The sequence below is a fragment of the Pelophylax lessonae genome (assembly GCF_965119305.1).
Source record: "Pelophylax lessonae genome assembly, chromosome: 5".
Classification (NCBI taxonomy): domain Eukaryota; kingdom Metazoa; phylum Chordata; class Amphibia; order Anura; family Ranidae; genus Pelophylax; species Pelophylax lessonae.
Window position 1 is genome coordinate 206,417,351 of NC_138772.1, and position 21,471 is coordinate 206,438,821.

Consider the following 21,471-nt stretch of genomic DNA (forward strand, 5'->3'; position numbering starts at 1 on the left):
GAAAACGTTGTTATTAATTGTTTTTGTAACTTCTGCATTAATGCAAAAACATTTAAAAGTGTAATTTTATGAGATAATTTATAAGAGCATGTTTAGGGGCGGAATTAGGGGCGGGGCAGGGTAGGAGTTGGGTGGGGCAACTGGTGGCGAGTAACCCTTAAGGCCTGGCTTGTAGCTCAGGACTTTAAATTTTGAACCCTGGTGTATAAAATAGCGACACAAGTCATATTGTAACTGAATGTTAATAAAAATTACCTTTCCTTTTCAATCTGCAGCTGTTGTAATTTTCTGAAAAATGCAATGCAATATGGCTACCCGGAGGTGTTCTGTACTCAGAATGTGTACTGACCACACCCCAGAAACATAATTTCCTGCTTGTGTGATTGGCTCAAAAACTTTACCAGAAGTCTGCCTAAGATACAAGTCAGAGCTCTGGCATCCCGTGCAACAAAAATGTCATTTTTGGTGAGATACTCCCAATAGGAACATGTCAAAAGGGATGCAGGCCCAGCAGATTTCCTCATTAGTGCTTGGGACGGTACTAACCATCACTATGAGTGAAAGACAGACAAGTAATGGTTTGGATTGCTTAAATATTTGTCAGCAAAATCTTCATATAGAAATATGAAGATTTAATACCATCTTACACAGTGTATTCCATGCTTGGCTGTGAGAAAGACACAAAGACTGTCATTCGCAGACTTCCCTATTGTTTGTGTATTGGGAGGGAATGTGTATTGTGTTAAAGTTTACCTGTCTGTTCCATCGTTAAATGTTAATGACCTCACATTGTTCTGTCCAGATGGCTAGATAATTAGTTTAGATCCTGTATACACTTTCATCTACATATGCTATTGTAATCAGCCAGAGGGGAGGGATTGTGTACACTATATGGGAGTGTAAAACCCTGTTCCTGTTGGATTGTGAATGTCACGTCCAGTCTTCAACAAGGTCCACCTGGGCGGTATCCTTGTGGGGGAAAACTGTAATGTAATTCAGCTTGTAATGCTAAACTAAATAATACACCTCAGGAAGTACCCCCATGGCTAACAGAGGATAGACTTAGAACTAAACTAGAGAAACTTAACATAAATAAATCACCGGGACCGGATGGCTTGCACCCGAAGGTTCTTAAAGAGCTCAGCCAGGTGATTGCCACAGACCAATATTCTTGATCTTTAAGGATAGTCTACAGACGGGTATAGTGCCAGCTGATTGGAAAAAATCCAAAGTGGTACCAATATTTAAAAAAGGGCCGAGATAACATCAGTCAGCCTAACATCAGTAGTCTGCAAGATTTTGGAGGGGATGTTAAGGGACCACATACAAGACTTTAGTAATGAAAACGGTATTATTAGTAGTCATCAGCATGGATTCATGAAAAATCATTCTTCCCAAACCAATCTATTACCCTCTATGATGAAGTGAGCTGCCACCTAGATAAAGGTAAGCCTGTGGATGTGGTGTATCTAGACTCTGCAAAGGCATTTGACACAGACACAGTTCCCCAAAAAAAGCTTACTGTACAAACTAATGAATGTAGGTATGGACCATAGGGTGAGTACCTGGATAGAGAACTGGCTCCAGGGGAGAGTCCAGAGGGTGGTGATAAATGGGGAGTACTCGGATTGGGCGGGTGTGGAAAGGGGCCCCCCAAGGTTCTGTCCTGGGACCAATCCTGTTTAATTTATTCATAAATGATCTAGAGGAGGGGATATCTAGTACAATCTCGGTATTTGCGGATGATACTAAACTAAGCATGCCAATATCTTCAATGCAGGATGTGGAAACCTTACAAGCGGACCTGAACAAAATAATGGGGTGGGCAACTACATGGCAGATGAGGTTTAATGTTGAAAAATGTAAAGTAATGCACTTGGGCATCAGAAACACGAAAGCAAGCTACTCACTGGGGGGAAACCTCTGGGTGAGTCTAGGATGGAAAAGGACCTGGGGGTACTGGTGGACAACAGGCTTGGCAGTGGCATGCAATGCCAAGCCACTGCACGCAAAGCCAACAGAATACTGGCATGTATAAAAAAGTGGATTCACTCCAGAAATAAAGAGATTATTCTCCCACTCTACAAGACTCTGGTCCGACCACATCTGGAGTTACTGTCCAGTTCTGGGCACCGGTCCTCAGGGAGGATGTGCTGGAACTGGAGAGAGTCCAGAGAAGGGCAACAAAAATAATTAGGGGAATGAAGGGCATCGGCTATGAGGAAAGACTACCAGAACTGAACTTATTCTCTCTGGAGAAGAGGCGATTGAGGGGGGGATATGATATCAATGTACAAATACTGTACTGGTGATGACCCTAGCATAAGGAACAAACTTTTTAGAGAAAGGGAATATAATAAGACACGAGGCCACTCACTGAAACTAGAGGAGAAACGGTTTAACCTAAAAATACATAAGGGGTTCTTATGTCAGAGCAGTAAGGATGTGGAATTCTCTTCCACAAGCAGTCGTATCAGCAGGGAGCATTGGTAGTTTTAAAAAACTATTAGATGGGCACTTTAAAGACCACAACATACAGGGGTATTCAATGTACAGTTAACAGCAAACACACACACACATCATAGGTTGAACTGGATGGACTGATTTCTTTTTTCAACCTCACAAACTATGTAACTGTATATAAGTCTGTTTCTTGTTCAATAAAGTTAGTTCTAGAGTTAGTTCACCCTCAATCTAGAGTCCTGTCTCTTATTGGGGGCATATGCTACAAGGGATTGCTATGGTCTTCCATACTCCCTCAGATAATCATTAAGCTCTTGTAAGAGCTTGTTCTGCTGCACTGTCTGGGGAAAGAGAGGTTCACCCAGGGGAACCTGGAGCCTTGTCGTAGGTCCAGGGTGGGTAGGAGACGGCGAGACCCTAACCAAGCTGCTGCGGTTCGTGGGGTCCGAAGTGGTTACAGTGTCTCGTGGAGTGCTTGGAGCCCTCGGGAAGCACTAAGAGCACCTGTCAACGGAGGTACCCAGTCATGGGTGTCCTGTTAGGTTACATTGGTAGCAAGCAGTGGGATGGCATCCTAGTGTGAGGAGAAGCAGCTTGGAGACACCGGTAATGTTATGGAGCGGGCTAACACCCGTGCAGCGTCCCCATATGAGGAGGAGTTTCTCTGGAGGTTGCAGCAACACTTGGCCCAACAGGATGGGACTGTATCAGAGGAAGCCATACTGGACTGGCGAAATTTCACTCGAAAGGAAATGTGGTATGAGGCCTTAGAAGATGTGCGGTGGAGGCGGAGAGAGAACCTTCCCAGTGAATAACAGCGGTTCCAGGTATATGTTGCCCTGCGGTTACCTTTCCTAGAAGAGCAACCCCTGGATGAGTGGGTGATGGAGCTGTGGGTATATCAAAAAGAGTTGCGCTAAAAACTGGTGAAAAAAGATCCCAATAGTCCACATGCATTCAATTGCTCGATGTACGTAGGTATACAGGATGTTGATAAAGGTTAGCAATAGTTAATCATTGCAGCAATAAAGGATGTTTAGAAACAGTTATAGGACATCCACCCAGGTGTTTGATTGCCAAAAACAAAGTGAGTTCCCAGCCACCACATACTGCCTCTTACAAGACAATGGTGGGTTTGGAGCAGTGAGTGGTTAAGGACCACTACAACCTCTCTCAGAACCGTACAGCTCACAGCACTTCCACAGTCAAGGCGTAGATGCAGGGCAGTGTTACACAATCCTCTCAGAATCCTGATAATGCCGTATCTCTCATCAAGCATGTGCTTCCATGTGCAGGTTAAAGTATGAAAAGGATGGAGCTGTGGGACCTGATTTGGAAGGAGTTGTGGCTGGATGAAGCTTACCGGGCACTAAAGTGGTACACCACCCGGCGCGACCACTCGATGGCTGACGACAATATGCCAGAAGGTGAGGACTACAGTGGCCCGGACTTGCTGTGGGAGGCCTTTGAGGAGAGGGACTTTGGATGTCCAGCAGGTTTCGGCACTGGGAAATCCAGGACACCAGGGAAGCCCTACTGGGTCTCCCCAGAGCGGATGACCTGGGGTCAGACCTGATTCATCTGGTCGGAATGGAGTGGGAACTGGAGCAGTACTACCAACGCCTGCTCTGCTCCATTCCACCCCAATCTACCCTGCAAGCAGAGCCGGAGTGCTGGGTGGCAGATCCAGACCCACAACCCTTCAGTTGGAGAGACATTACAGACTGATGGTACTGTGAAGACCCACCGATGGCAGGTGGAGATGGGACCGAGGTCTCTCTACCGGCCCTACAGCGAGGCTGGTAAGCCAGCCCAGATCCCCAGCTACAGCAGGAGTTACTGGGAATAGAGACGGTCGGTTCTACTCCCCAGCGGCAGGCAGAGTTACAGGGAGCGGAAGGTGTCGTCCTTCCTTCCCAGCAGCAGTGTACCTTCCAGGGAGAGGAGACAACTAATCCTTCTCCCCAATCACAGGGAGACAACAGCCCTGACCCCAATGGTGCAGATGGGCCTGCGGTCTCTGCTCCAGACCTACAGGGATGCTGGACGGCCGGCCCAGATGCCCAACCTACCCCGCAGGAATACCAGGAGGAGGAGGTAAGCGATCCCTCTTTTCTACAGCAAATCCCCAACCAGGTCCTGGGGGTAGTATTCGCCAACCCCAACCCAGCAGAATAGCTGGCAACAGAGCAGAGTGCTACCAACCTCTGCCTAGCACCCGCAAAAGCTACAGTCTTCACTTGTACACCCCAGGGATGCTGGACAGTAGGCCCAGATCCCTAACAGCCTGATGAAGTAAACCCCACCACCCTGTCTTCTCTCCAGCGGCTGAAAGGACTCCCAAGAGCAGGGCCAGTCCACACTTATCCCCAGCACTAGGCATGTTCTGCGAGAGAGGCAGAGGTTGGCTGGGTGAGTAACACTGTTTTCCCAACAATTTGTTTGGGGTACTGGGTGGGTGCAGACATTGGGAAGGCCAGTGGAACACAGCCTACCTTAGAGAGGTTGGAAAGCTCCTCTCTCAGCCTACTAGGCTCCTCTTATGTCTAAGTCACCCTGTGTCTCTTAGAGACACAGGGTGCCAGAGAAGCCCAGTCTGGCCTGCCCAAACCAGACTTTCACAGACTGATCGGCTATAAAAAGCTCCATGCGCCTTGCCAAGACAAACTTACAAACTGTGTGGAACTTTGTCAAGGAAGCTGCCATGATGGATTGACTCTTTGGGGCTTGTTACCCGACTAACACAGGCACAGACCAGCTGAGGGTCTGGTACCCGGTTCTTCTACCTTTGGGGGGAAGATATGTGAAGGTACTAAGATAAGTAATGGTTTGGATTGCTTAAATATTTGTCAGCAAAATCTTCATATAGAAATATGAAGATTTAATACCACCTTACACAGTGTATTCCATGCATGGCTGTGAGAGAGACACTGTAATTCGCAGACTTCCCTATTGTTTGTGTATTGGGAGGGAATGTGTATTGTGTTAAAGTTTACCTGTCTGTTCCATCGTTAAATGTTAATGACCTCACATTGTTCTGTCCAGATGGCTAGATAATTAATTTAGTTCCTGTATACACTTTCATCTGCATATGCTACTGTAACCAGCCAGAGGGGAGGGAATGTGTACACTGTATGGGAGTGTAAATCCCTGTTCCTATTGGATTGTGAATGTCACGTCCAGTCTTCAACAAGGTCCACCTGGGCGGTAACCTTGTGGGTGAATACTGTATATAAGTCTGTTTCCTGTTCAATAAAGTTAGTTCTAGAGTTACTTCACCCTCAATCTAGAGTCATGTTTCTTATTGGGGAATATACTACAAGGGATTGCTATGGTCTTTCATACTCCCTTAGATAATCACTAAGCTCTTGTAAGAGCTTGTGTAAGAGCTTGTTCTGCTGCACTCTCTGGGGAAAGAGAGGTTCACCCACTGGAACCTGGAGCCTTGTCATAGGTCCAGGGTGGGTAGGAGACGGCGAGACCCTAACCAAGCTGCGGAGGTTCGTGGGGTCTGAAGTGTTTACGGTGTCTGGTGGAGTGCTTGGAGCCCTCAGGAGGCACTAGGAGCATCTGTCAACGGAGGTACCCAGTCAGGGGTGTCCTGTTCCGTTACAGTGCTCTGCAGCTGCCACAGCTGATGGATAATTATTAAACCACTCCCATTAGACCCACTCAGCACAGAGGAACAAGCAGGGATTTCTTCAGAATAACAAAAGGTAGGAATCTGCAATAAAGGTTGTTATGATCCTTGCAATGTACAGAGATCACCCTGAGGGGAATGTTTTTTTTTCTCAACAAAAGTGGAGTTATGCTTTAAATATAAAACCTGATCTGCTGCAGTATGCCATTGGAGCTGCAGAAAATAATGCAGGTGCTGTGGGAGTGCTTGGATGCAACTTAACTTTCCCCTGCAGGGGTAAGCAGGTTGCCACTTCTGGTGAACTGGTAAAGGAGTCTTTTCAAAAATGCTAGCAGATTAGAACAGTGTTTCTCAACTCCGGTCCTCAGGGCACACTAACAGGCCAGATTTTAAGTACTACCTTGGGGAGATGCAGACTAGTATACTGCAATCACTGAGCAGCACATGATATCACCTGTGATGTATTTCAGTTTTCTTGCAAACCTGGCCTGTTAGTGTGCCCTTAGGACCGGAGTTGAGAAACACTGGATTAGAATGTGGCACAGGAGAGTTTAGATAAAGGCAAATAGGCTCAATTCACAAAGCTAACACATCAGGATAAGTATCCTAATTTTCAAATAAAAGAAGTGACATTTATTTTCTTACGATTTCACTGCAAATAATCATTTATGGTCACATTGAAGCTTTGGGAAATGAGCTTGATGTATCATGTTCACTACCTGTCTTTTTTAACATGGATTTTTATGAAATTACTCCTAAGTTGTGCATAATGGTTTTGTCACAATTTGATAAAAACAAACTAGGTCTAATACCATAAAGGCCTAAGAAACATAAATTTGCTAATGAAATTACTCCAGCTCTTTTAGCCATATAAGCAGGCCAGTAAAGTTCCTCCACCCCAAAACTCACTCATCCATGTCTTCATGGGCCTTGCTTTGCGCACTGGTGGGCACTTATGTTGAAACAAGAAGGGGCCATCCCCAAACTGTTCCCACAAAGTTGGGAGCAAAATAATTTTCAAAATGTCTTGGTATGCTGACGACTTGAGTTCTCCTCACTGGAACTAAGAGGCCAAGCCCAACCCCTGAAAAACAACCGCACACCATAATCCCTCCTCCACCAAATGAACAGCCTATTTGCCTTTAATAAATCAACCCCTGTACTTCTCTGGAGAAAGAGACTTAAACTATAACTAAAGGCATTTTTTTATTTTTATTTCTGCTTGTGCCCCTACTGGGAGATTTGCCCTCTCTGCCCTGTTTACCAATATCATTGAAAGTGAAAGTAAGAAAATCCCAAATTTTGAGCTGTCCCCAGAAAAGTAATGGGGGGGGGGGGGGGGAATCTTCCAATGGGGACACTAGTTCTTGTGACCTGGGGGGGCCCAATGGACTACCTCAATTTGCAAGGATTTTATCTCACTTCCTGCTTTCCCTATGGGACAGGAAGTGAAGTTAAATCTCCCCAATGGTACCCAAACATCTATTCAGTTGGGTTCAACTAAACAAGAATCTCCTTCTTGATGAACATCTGATACACCATAAATCCAAAAGGACTCATGACTGCATTTATATGTCTTTCTGATTTAACCATTTTTGTTTCAATGGTGGAATGGTAGCCCTTTATTTGCCCAGTGCTGTTTATAAATGACACCGGAGTTAGCCATTGGGTGACTGATTTACCCTATATTCTCTGAGCATCTAGATGTCCGTCATTAAACAGTTGGGTACATAGAGACACTGTACCCAGTGGATCTCAGGGGCTGAGTACCATGTGATTGCTGTGATGGGCATCTCAGCAATCACATGGTACTTTTTACATTGCCAATACCTTCCCTTCCCCTTACATCCAGAGAAGGAGAGAGACTGAGTAATTGTGAATGGAAACAAAATTAATGGATCAGCAGCTGCAGATCCAGTCATTATGATTCACTGACACAAGAATTGTTTTTATTAACTCCTTCATGTTCTCTTTCTCTCCTACATATACAGCACTAGCTCTATTCTGCTTCTCGAGTGACCTGTATATTAACCATTTCACCTCTCTTATTCTGCACATCTGAACATTAACTTCTTCAAATCCATAATGTAACTGTATGTGACCAGTATGTGACCCCATTACTTCCTCCTTGTGTTTGACCTGTACATTATTATATGTGGTGCACCATTCCCAAGCTCCATGTTTAATCTCCTCAGTACCAGCATGCTTTTTCATTTCCAAAAAATTGTGGCAAAACATTATATCATTATAGGGCATCTACTTTACTGTGGTTTTTTGTACTATTCTGTCATTTCTATTTTAACCTGAAAATGATGGAAGATCTTTGGACTGTTTTTTATAGCAAAAAGAAAAAAGAAAACAGCAGTTATAAATACCACCAAAAGAAAGCTCTATCCGTCTCAAACAATGATATAAGTAATTGCTATTCAAGCTATCACAGCACTGAAAAATGGCCTGGTAATAAAGAGGTATTACAGTCTGATACTCAAGTGGTTAAGCTTCTTTGCATTGTTTTCTGAATAGTATTAACTATTTGTTGATTGACTTGATCATTAGCCCTTTTAAAAATCAAAGTCTTGCCCCTTTACAGGTATCATAAAGTACCTAAAAATAAGCCACCCGCTATTCAGTGTCAACTGCTTACTGGCCAACAATGACGCTTTCGGTAAATAGTGGGATGGCAGGTGAGAGATGCTTAGCTTTGGCGTACAGGAGACGGTTTTCAGGTTAATAAAAGAATACAGCTGGCACCTTGAAACTTCTATATTAAGCCTTATAGGATCACATTAAATCATAAAACCATCTTTGCTGACATGCTCCCTTTTCAGACATTATGATGAATGAGGAGATCAATCTATTACTTTATTTTAAATTTGGGAAGGAATTATTGTAATTCTGCTACCGATGAAAAAATGTTGCAATTTTTAACAGATTTTTCTTACTTGAGTGTTTTTTTTTTTTTTTAATGGGCCAATGTACTTAGTGGTGACTGAAGGAGAGCCTTTTGGAGATTTCCATGAGGAAAAGGATCCATCAGGATCCAATAATATAAATGACCCATCAATATAAAATGGCAAAATAAATCTTACCTCTCAAAATAACTTTCTCTGCTGTTTACTGGCAATGTATTGTATTGGTTAACAGAATTCACGTGATCACAATGACATGTTTTAGTAAAATAACTATCAAACACACAGTCAGGTACAAAGTTCTTTTTATTAAAGTAATAATTTTTTTTATCGTTTTTATTTTTTGTTACAAAAAGCTAAGTGGCTCTGAGAGCAAAAGGTACAGTTACTGTATACAGTATGCTACAGATCCTTCAGACTGGTCCTATACTTGACATTATTTGATCCACTTCTGTTTTAGGTCTGTACTATGACTAGCGGCCTTAAAGAGTCATTCTATCCCTAGCATTTTAAGCTATTTACACTTTAAAAAAAAAAAAGATTACACTAGTCAATAAAAAAGTAAATAAAAAAGTGACAAAAGTACCCTATCTTACAATCTCACAGAATGTGCAGTACAAAGCCATTCCGAAAAATTAAAAAAACAAAAAAAAAAAAAAAACAAAAAAAAAAAACAAAACAAAACAATGTGAAAAACAGGTAACAGTTGTCAAACTTGAGTAAAAGTGGCATGATATCTACTGAATTGGAGAACTGTGGAAGGATGGCTATGGTTTGGCAATATTCTTGGTCCCCATTTAAGGAATAAACATAAAATAAGGCACATACATTTCAATAAAGAACTAAAACACTGATATGTAATGTATAAAACTACAGACATAGTACAATGAAAAATTGAACAGCAAAGTAGTACCATATTAGGACTTAACATTATTAAAATCAAGCCTCTTTGGGAAATTATGTCTGCAGTGCTACATGAAGTCAAGTACTGAATCATTATTTCATAAACAAGAGTACCATACACTTTGCACACAACAAAAACAATATTTATAAAACAAAATACAAGTGGAGATTTCCCTTTCTACAAACAGATTGCCTTTTATTACATCAAGTTATAAGAAAAAAAAATGTCAGTGTTAATATAGGGCTGGCCCATATGGCATATATATGTTTTACAGGGACTAAATAAGTCATGACTGGCCTTTTTAAACTTGGCATGCCATGACATAATGATTGCCTTTGCGTAGATGCCCATTTTAGCATATTCCTATTATTTCCAAGATAAAAGAAAAAGCAAAAAAAAACAAAAACAAAAAACAAAAACAAAAAAAAAAAAAACAATTATGTAAATAATAACAATACATTTAATAGACTAAGACATTTTATGTACTGTATTTTTGACATGCTATCTTTAGCACAACCCAAAACTGTAACCTGGATATATTTACACTCTAGTGGTGCATTATTACAAAAGCATTATCTGCAAAACTGATCAAGGGGTGAATGAGGGTGGTCACAATAAGCTGGTTTAAAATGGAAAGTTACGTTTTTCAATAGAATACATTTATACAAGATCAATCACGTAAATGATTAAACCAAACAACTAAAGAGAATTAAGATTGAAAAAAATTTCAAACATGCACATACATCACACTATTACATCGCTTTACATTTTAGGGGAAGCATATAGACCCATACAGCAAGAAAAACAAATGCATGATTTTGAGCTGTCAATACTGATCCAAAATTGAAATGGAAGACTATTTCTCCCTACAACACTTTAGGGCTTGAGTCATTATTCCATAATGGAACATACTTGGAATGTATCCCTTTTAACTGGGATAAAAATTGCTAAAATAAGTACATACATATAAAACGAGTTACTTTCATATTCATGTACAGTTCATTTCAATCCTCCCGTCTATTGCATAACAGCAAGAAACTTGCTTTCTTCTGCAAGCGAGGTTAGCAAAGAACTCATGTCCCCAATTGCCATGTTAGTGGTACTCACTGGCATGGTTGGGAAAGTAAGAGACGCTCTTGGAGTTGTAAGACGTGATGAATTACGTGACAGGTTCTGGAAGATGCTTGGACTTAGAGCTCCAGAGATTAGGCTGGCATGATCCCCATCATCTATGATGGCATCAAAATCAATTTGCACTCCATCTAAACTGCTGCCATCAATATTATTCACTGTACTTGTGACTTGGTTAACTCCTGGTGAAAGAAGCTCAGAAGCATTGGCATTATTATTGTCTTCCATTAAGCAGCTGCCTTCTGGGATAGACTGAGAGTTTGATTTCAATCTCTGCTGAGGGTATCCCATTGTCTGGTCATACAACTGACCTGAGTAGTTCTGTGAATTTGCACAGTGTTGCTGTTGTGACAATTCTGTCTTTACACCATTCATTTTGTAAGTTTGTTGGCTGTTGTCATTAACCTGATCTTGAATATATGATATACTTCTTTGCACATTTTGCCTGCCATTACCACCACTGCTAAAGCATGCCAGGTGATTTCTGGACTGTGAATATTGTTGGTTACCATTGGGTTGTACTGATGGTGGGAAATTTTGGGCAGCTTCCACATTCTGACTGTTTTGACCCGAGACTGTCTGATTAGATCGGTTTACTCCTAAGGAATTCATGCCATATATCATGTGTTCGGTTGCAAGCTGTTGCATATATTCCTGGTTTAGAAGATTTGGATTCTGTAACACTTGAGCTGCATCAGATAACTGCTCAACATAGTGCATGGATGATACAAAGTTCTGCAGTGCACTGTTAATCTGGGTGTTACCTGCACACTTCTGGCCTCTGGTTGCTGGGATGCAGGGTAATGGATATTGCTGGTCTTTGTTAGCCATGGAACTAGTGTATAGATTATAATTATTCTGTATCATTTGAGAATTATTTTGTGCATTATGGTAGCCCCTGTGCTGTGACTGTCCATTTTTTAACATGTTTTGTTGTTGAACCCCCATATTACTAAACAAACCAGGTCGAATTTGCTGTGTAACAAAACGCTGCCAAAACTTAATTCTAGACGGGGACTGATCTGCACTGCCTGAGCTAACTTCATTCCATTGTATTGGGAGGTCATTTTTGTTATTTAATTGGTCTATCTGCTCTCCATTGCGGACTTGTTGATAAAATGAGCCATTAGTCATATGCAAGTGGTCATAATTATTGCTCCTTGATGAAGCTGCATTGTTTTGTGGTGTGTCTGGCTCCGTGTTCTGTGGGTTTTCGTACAAACTTTGGTTTTGCGAATCAAGGTACTGAACCATATCATCTGGTAAGAAGTCTTCATCATCCAAATTCCCTTCAGCTTCCATGATCATGGCCTCCAGGGCAACATTTTCGCTAATGCTTGGAGGACATGGAGAATATACACTACGTGTATAATTTTGCAGAGCCAAGCCACGCCTATCAGAAATTGCAGACACATCATGGGAATTGATGCTGTTTAGACTGTTGAAACGCTGAACTCTACCAGTAGGTAGGTTGGAGGAAACCATTTTTACAGGATCACTTGCCCTACGCATAGTGTTCACTTGTAGCTCGCTGGGAATTAAATGTCTTCTGCCAAAAGTGCTTACTCCACCATCACTACATCTTCTAGGAACACTGTTTGAAGAAAAAGGAGATAATCTACTGTCTCTTGTGTCACCCAATAATGCCATTCTTGTCTTTAGACTCATCATGTCCATGTTAGGTAATGGTGTTGGTGGAGGACCACCTGTAGCAGCAGCATATTTGGCTTTTAACCTGTATTGCTGTGCTGGAGTGAGGCTAAGAAGGCTGGGCAGACCATCACACTGACTTGCTTCACTTGACCTTCTCGAGGCATCGGTAGAGATGGGATCATACGAATCTGCAACACTGATATTCTGAATCCTTCCTTCTGCTTGGGAAGCCTCACTTGATCTTCGGCTAGAAAAACATGGCGAAATCCCAGAAGATCTCCGACTACTTAAGTATGCAGAGCTGATTGTGCTTGTATTGCTGTCCCTTCTATTGTTCAAATAATTCAATACTGTAATGTCAGAACTTGAAAACTCATTTTTGTTAGGAAGAATGGACATTGAGTCTCCCAAACTAAGGTTGATGCCTGGCTGAAAACCTAGAGAAAGCAAAGAAAGATCATACATTTAATTTCTGTGATTTATTAGACCAAAACAAATAGAAATATTTCATATTTCTGATAAGATGACTCTAAGCAGTGTGGATGTAAGGACTCATATGTATGTGTATTTATCAGTTCTGGAGGGAACATTTGGTTAAGTAAGCTCTCTTCTGGGCATACAGGTTTAGCATATATATATATATATATATATATATATATATATATATATATATATATATATATACAGTATCTCTCTTCACATTTTTCTAAATATTTTATTATATCTTGTGACAACACTTTGTTACAATGTAAAGTACTGAGTGTACAGCTTGTATTACAGTGTAAATTTGCTGTCCCCTCAAAATAACTCAACACACAGACATTAATATCTAAACCTCTGGCAACAAAAGTGAGTACACCCCTAAGTGAAAATTTCCAAATTGGGCCCAATTAGCCATTTTTCCTCCCTAGTGTCATGCGACTCATTAGTGTTACAAGGTCTCAGGTGTGAATGGGGAGCAGGTGTGTTAAATTTGGTATTTTCCAGAGGTTGTCTTTGGGAAATAGACGTATGGGTGCTGCCAGCATTGCTGCAGAGGTTGAAGGGGGTGGGGGGTCAGCCTGTCAGTGCTTAGACCATACGCTGCACACTGCATCAAATTGATCTGCATGGCTGTCAACCCAGAAGGAAACCTCTTCTAAAGATGATGCACAAGAAAGCCCACAAATAGTTTGCTGAAGACAAGCAAACTAAGAACATGGATTACTGGAACCATGTCCTGTGGTCTGATGAGACCAAGATAAACGCATTTGGTTCAAATGCTGTGAAACGTGTGTGGCGGCAACCAGGTGAGGAGTACAAAGCCAAGTGTGTCTTGCCTACAGTCAAGCATGGTGGTGGGAGTGTCATGGTCTGGGACTGCATGAGTGCTGCCGGCACTGGGGAGCTACAGGGATCCATGAATGCCAACATGTACTGTGACATACTGAAGCAGAGCATGATCCCCTCCCTTCGGAGACTGGGCCGCAGGGCAGTATTCCAACCCCAAACCCACATCCAAGATGACCACTGCCTTGCTAAAGTAGCTGAGGGTAAAGGTGATGAACTGACTAAGCATGTCTCCAGTCCTAAACCCTATTGAACATCTGTGGGGCATCCTCAAACAGAAGGTGAAGGAGTGGAAGAGGACTACAGGGGCAACCTGTAAAGCTCTGCTGAACTCCATGCCCAAGAGGGTTAAGGCAGTGCTGGAAAATAATGGTGGCCACCCAAAATATTGACACTTTGGGCCAATTTGGACATTTTAACTTAGGGGTGTACTCACTTTTGTTGCCAGCGGTTTAGACATTATTGGCTGTGTGTTGAGTTATTTTGAGGAGACAGCAAATTTACACTTATACAAGCTGTTCACTCACTACTTTACATAGTAGCAAAGTGTGATTTCTTCAGTGTTGTCACATGAAAAGATATAATAAAATATTTACAAAAATGTGAGGGGTGTACTCACTTTTGTAAAATACTGTATATATATATATATATATATATATATATATAGTGGCAAAAAGGTAAAAATATTTATTTGATCCCCTCTAGATTTTGTTTGCCCACTTACACAGAAATAAATGGTTCATAAGTGTTGTCATAGGTGTATTTTAAATGATAGACAGAATATCAACCAAAATTCCAGGAAAAACACACAATGCAAATGTTATAAATTGAGCTGCAGTTCAGTGAGTAAAATACATATTTAATCCCCTACCAACCAACAATTATTCTGGCTCCCACAGACTGTATGTGCTCACGTGGTACACAGATTAGTCCTGACACTTAAGAATGTGCTCCTAACGACAACTCATTATGTCTATAAAGGACACCTGTCCACAGAATCTTTTTCTTCCACTCAAACCTCACCATTATGGGCAAGACCAAAGAGCTGTCAAAAGACATCAGGGGCAAGACTGTAGACCTGCACAAGACTGGAATGGGCTACAAGACCATGGTGAGCTTGGTAAGAAGGAGACAACTGTTGGAGCGATTATTCGCAAATTAAAGAAATACAAAATTACCATCAATCGCCCTTGGTCTGGAGCTCCATGCAAGATTTTGCCTCATGGGGTAAGGATGATCATGAGAAAAGTGGGGGATCAGCCCAGAACTACACAGGAGGAGCTTGTGAATGATCTCAAGGCAGTTGGGAACGCAGTCACTAAACAAACCATTGGTAACACAATACGCTGCCATGGACTTAAATCCTGCAGCGCCCGCAAGGTCCCCCTCTTCAGGAAGGCACATGTACAGGCCAGTCTGAAGTTTGCCAATGCACATCTAAATGATTCAGAGAAGAATTGGGAGGAAGTGCTTTGGTCAGATGAGACCAAAATTGAGCTCTTTGGCATTAACTCGACTTGCTGCTCTTGGAGGAAGGAAAAAGCTGACTATGACCCTAAGAACACTATCCCTACAGTCAAGCATGGAAGTGATAATATTATGCTTTGGGGCTGCTTCTCTGCTAAAGGTACAGGCCGACTTTGCTTTATGGACCCTGCTTTGTGCACTGATGTGCAGTCAAGTTGATATATATACACACACACACACACACACACACACACACACACAATATCTCACAAAAGTGAGTACACCCCTCACATTTTTGTCAATATTTTATTTTACCTTTTTATGTGACAACACTGAAGAAATGACACTTTGCTACAATGTAAAGTAGTGAGTGTACAGCTTGTATAATAGTGTAAATTTGCTGTCCCCTCAAAATATCTCAACACACAGCCATTATTGTCTAAACCACTGTCAACAACATCAATGAGCTAGTGGATGTTAGAGACCTGCGCTCCTCCACCTTCCATCTGAGGACGAACCACAGATGCTCAATAGAGTTTAGGTCTGGAGACATGCTTAGCCAGTCCATCACCTTTACCCTCAGATTCTTTAGCAAGGCAGTGGTAATCTCGGAGGTGTGTTTGGGGTCATTATCATGTTGGAATACTGCCCTGCCACCCAGTCTCTGAAGGGAGGGGTTCATGCTCTGCTTCAGTAAGTCACAGTAAATGTTGGCATTCATGGTCCCTTGATGAATTGTAGCTCCCCAGTGCCGGCAGCACTCATGCAACCCCAGACCATGATACTCCCACCACCATGCTTGGCTGTAAGCAAGACACACTTGTCTTTGTACTCCTTACCTGGTTGCCACCCCTCACGCTTGACACTGTCTGAACCAAATAAGTTTATCTTGCTCTCATCAGACCAAAGGACATGGTTCGAGTAATGCATGTCCTTAGTCTGCTTTTTTTGAGCAAACTGTTTGCAGGCTTTCTTGCGCATCATCTTTAGAAGAGGTTTCATTCTGGGATGACAGCCATGCAGACCAATTTGATGCAGCGTGCAGCGTATTGTCTGAGCACTGACAGGCTGACCCCCCACCCCTTCAACCTATGCAGCAATCCTGGCAGCGCTCATACGTCTACTTGCCAAAGACAACCTCTGGATATGACGATGAGCACGTGCACTCAACCTCTTTGCTCGGCTATAATGAGGCCTGTTCTGAGTGGAACCTGTCCTGTTAAAATACTGTATGGTCTTGGCCACCGTGCTGCAGCTCAGTTTCGGGGTCTTGGAAATCTTCTTATAGCTTAGGCCATCTTTATGTAGAGCAATAATTATTTTTTCAGATCCTCAGAAAGTTCTTTGCCATGAGGTGCCATGTGGAACTTCCAGGGACCAGTATGAGAGAGTGAGAGCGATAACACCAAATTTAACACACCTGCTCCCCATTCACACCTGGGACCTTGTAACACTAACGAGTCACATGACACCGGGAAAATGGCTAATTGATCCCAATTTGGACATTTTGACATAGGGGTGTACTCACTTTTGTTGCCAGCGATTTAGACATTAATGGCTGTGTGTTGAGATATTTTGAGGGGACAGCAAATTTACACTGTTATACAAGCTGTACACTCACTACTTTACATTGTAGCAAAGTGTCATTTCTTCAGTGTTGTCATATATTTTCAATTTTCAATATTTACAAAAATGTTGGGGGTGTACTTACTTTTGTGCAATACTGTAAATAATATATATATACAGTATATATACCCATTACATCCAGCATGTTTTATTGATATATGTTGTACAGTATTTCTAGCGATAATATCAGCTATCATTTTTGAGAATATTATATCTCAGCTTACCATTTCCAGTGATAGGTGGCAGACATGGGGTCTTGGAAGGTGGTACAGGGTTCAGTCTTGGAAGTATACCATTAATCTGTTTAATTCTTTCTAATTTAACTTGTTCCATCCATTTAGTTCCTGTCATTATCCTCCTGCCTTGTAAACCAAGTCCTGTGGTTGCTGTGGAAATGGTAGAGTCCATGATCGGGGTATCATCCAGGGTGCTGAGGTCTCCTATGCTGCCTCCATTATTCAGAGTAAGCTCGATCCCACTGTTGGTATAGTTGCTGATGGGGGACTGCTCGCTGCTGCATGAAGACTTACCACCAGGGCTTGGCTGAGATGTCTGTTGGAAAAGAAAAAATAAATCTCAAGCTAAAACAGTTAAACACATAGCACATTATTGCACAAGTATTTAGCCAAAATATGAGCAACGCTTAAAAAGGTTATAAATACAATAATAATATTATTATTCTGCGCTATCACCCTATACCCCACTAAACTGCTGGCATCTAGTACAAATGCACTTGCAAAAATTAAGAAGAACAATAAATAGTGCAGCACTCTTATTTTTCTTCTACTAACAAAATTAAATAACTGTATGTATGTGGTATGAACCACCTCTATGCAATTATTTTTATAAGCCTATAGTACAGATAGTCAAAATTTGATATAATGTTTTAACTATCTGTGCTATAAGCTTATATGATTAGTTGCACAGAGTTACTGTAGTTCATACCACATTTATATATATATTTGCTTTATATTTATTATTATACAGTAGGGCATTGTATCTTGTTTGCTCTTCTTAACACTTGAAAAGGTAATTATACCAAGTAATATTAGCTTTATACGATGACTATTTCCGGGAAATATATGAGCACATTTCATTTTAAAAAAAAGCACGTCATTGTGCTTTTTAAACTTTGTACAGTTTTACATTTTATATTATTAATGTAACATGCACAGTGTGTTAATTAAAATATATTTATGCAGTTTATGTATATATAGTAATTTCAGAGTAGGCATAATTACATCACTAAGAGACATATAATTTATAAAGCTTTTAACATCAATACATACAACACATCACAATGATGACTGGGTATGAATAACTGCTTTCTAGTAATTTTTTTTGCACGAAAATAAAGAAGAATTCCAAGAAAGTAATAAATGTGTAGCTACATTGCCCCCGGGGGCATCCGTCACTACTTTAAGAGTTTGCTCTCTTTCAACAGTGTTTCTGCTGTCCAGTAATCTTACAGTCCCTGCAGAACTCTATAAGTTTTAGTTGAGGTAGTTGGTGCTATAGAATTCTTTGGGGATTACCAGACTTTCCAGCATGTTGCAGATTGGGACAGGGACTAGCATTTTAGTTAGCAGATGAACTTACACATTACACATTTAATTTTCCTTCCTCAAAGCTTTACAACTTGGAATTCTTCTTTAACCAGTTAGAGATGAGCAAACGTAAAAAAAAAAAAAAAAAAACAAAACAAAACACCTTTGCCATAATTTGCTGATCCACTGATATGTTTGCTACCAGTGTTTATGCTATGTATTTAAAAATGTATTGCACCTCCCTAAAGTATACCATTCTGGAATGACAGGCATATGGATTAGTATCCCAATAATAAGAATTTAAGAAAAGTATTATGCACACAACGTATTGAGCAGATAAATGCCTATGAGTATTAGATGAGCTCTTCAACATGTGATCATCACAAACATAGACATGTTGCTTGTTTCTCAAACAACCAAACCAGTGCCCATGAAGGTGATACAGATATATGGGACATGCCTAAATGTTTAGGAAAAATTCTGAATGGTCAGTTTTTCCCTTTCTCTGCAATACTCCATTTATGCCTAAAGTGATTTAAAAAGGGTATTAAAAAACAAAAAACAAAACAAACATGTTATACTTACCTGATGTGTACAATAGTTTTAAAGAGCAGCCACAGTCCTCCTCTTCTGGAATCCCCCACCAGAGCTCCTGGCTCCTTCTTCTGTTCTCGGTGTGCCACCATAGGAAGCTGCTTTCTATTGTGGCACATCTTCAGGCTCTAGCCAGAGTCCATAGACACAGACAGCAAGGCTTGGCTCCGCCCCTGATCCCTCGTCATAGGATTCAATTAACAGCAGCAGGAGCCAATGGCTCCCGCTGTTGCCTCTCTGTCCCGTGGGAAGGTAGAGATTGGAGAGAGAGGCTGCTCTTGGGCACAACGCTGGATCGAATTCAGGCTCAGGTAAGTATTTAGGGGAGGCAGAAGCTGCACACAGAAGGTTATACATATAACCTACATAGGTTGAAGGTAAATCTAAAGGAAATTGAGTAAGAAAATTCTATAACTTGTGGCTATAGAGGCTAAACTCCTATTGTCTTTCCTCCAAATACCTTTATGGAAACTAAAGCATGGGAATCTTTATAATCCAATTTAGAATCTCCAATTCTTATCACTAATTAAGTTTTTAGTTTTTTTGTACATATCTCTGCTCATTTTCACGTTTATTAGGATAACCTTAACTGCCTTAGTTGAAAAATACTGCTGTTCAAGCTCTAATTACACACACAGCCTAATGAGTCAGAAAAGTTTCTCTTCCCTCTTCTATCTGAAAGCAAACAGCTTCTGCTGTGCTATGTCTTTAGAAAACACATAATACTTTTTGGCATCTGTGGTATGGTGCACCTTGTAGAAATGCACAACACATTTAATATAATTAGATGAAATGGGTAGGTTTAAATACCATACAGTATTATTAATTAACTTTCCAATATTTTTAAGTTGTGATTGGTTAACCTTATAATGATTAAATAGATAAGAGATTTCAAACTGTAAAAATATTGGTGGGTATTGGAGTAAAGGTGGTACCACATCTGATTAGTGTTATCCAAAAGACAAACTAAAAAAGAAAGGGCTTTTTCCGTACCCAAGGACTGCACTAGCAGTTAAAGAAAATACTACTTATATTACACATTTTAAAGAGTAAAAGCATCACTACAAAGTTAAACCACTTTACGTCTGCTCGCGGTAATACTACTGCGGCAGAGTGGTTCGTTATCGTCTGACGACGTAGTATTAACGTCGTCAGACACTCCCCCTTCTGGGCGGCGCTTGCGCGCCGCCGGAGGCTCGCTCCCGCTGTTTTCATTCACAGCGGGAGTCGGGCCAGGGGAGGAGCAGCGGCGATAGCCGCTGCTCTGCCCCGATCGCCGGGGATCTAGTGTGGAGATCCGCCCGCCTGTGTAAACACAAGCGGACGGATCTCCATAGTGACAGGGAGTGACAGATCGGACTGTTCAGCATAGCTGGACATCCGATCTGTCCATGACTCACTCAGTCACCTCCCCCCCTACACGTCAGTAAGCACCAGGCATACATTAACCCCTCCCTCTCCAATAAAATTAACCCCTTCCCTGCCAGTGTCATTTACAGTAACAGTGCATATATATAGCACTGATTACTGCAGTAATGTCACTGGTACCCCCAAAAGTGTCAAAAATGTCAGTCAAGGGTCCGATCTGTCCGCCGCAATGTCGCAGTCCCACAAAAAAAATCGCAGATCGCCGCCATTACTCGTTAAAAAAAAACACCAAAAATGACAGAAATCTTTCCCTTTGTTAGTAAACGCAATAACTTTTGCGCAAACCAATCAAAATAAGCTTATTGCGATTTTTTTTACCAAACATAGGTAGCAGAAAACAAATTGGCCAAAATTTTTTTAAAAAATTGGTTTTTACATCTTTTTTGGGGGGGAATTTCATATAAAAAAATGTTAAAAATATTGTTATTTTTTCAAAATAAACGCTTGTTTTTTGGTTTATAGCGCAAAAAGTAAAAATCGCACAGGTGATCAAATACCACCAAAAGAAAGCTCTGTTTGTGGGAAAAAAAGGACGTAAATTTCGTTTGGGTACGGCATCGCACGACCGCGCAATTGTCAGTTGAAGTCGCACAGCGCCGAATCGCAAAAAGTGGCCTGGACGGAAGACAGCAAAATCCTCCGGTGGTAAAGTGGTTAAAAATATACACTTCATTTCATCTCCTTCATAAAGTACAGACCCCTCCCTACATTAAGCCATGTAACTTAATGTTGACCCGGAACATTAAAGGTAACAAATAGACCTTTGTTACAAATTCCAAA

General features: G+C 41.3%; 1 protein-coding gene across 1 annotated transcript in view; it reads right to left on the reverse strand.

Annotated features, from left to right (window-relative positions):
* Positions 1 to 10,524: 10,524 nt before the first annotated feature.
* Positions 10,525 to 21,471, reverse strand: part of GLI3 (GLI family zinc finger 3) — a 287,150-nt gene continuing 276,203 nt past the window's right edge. Inside the window, exons 13-14 of the mRNA XM_082258596.1 lie at positions 17,347 to 17,674; positions 10,525 to 13,137 (exon numbers count right to left, since the gene is read on the reverse strand). Of these exons, the coding sequence (XP_082114722.1) occupies positions 10,934 to 13,137; positions 17,347 to 17,674 (2,532 nt within the window). The 3' untranslated portion in view covers positions 10,525 to 10,933. The remainder of the gene's footprint in view (positions 13,138 to 17,346; positions 17,675 to 21,471) is intronic.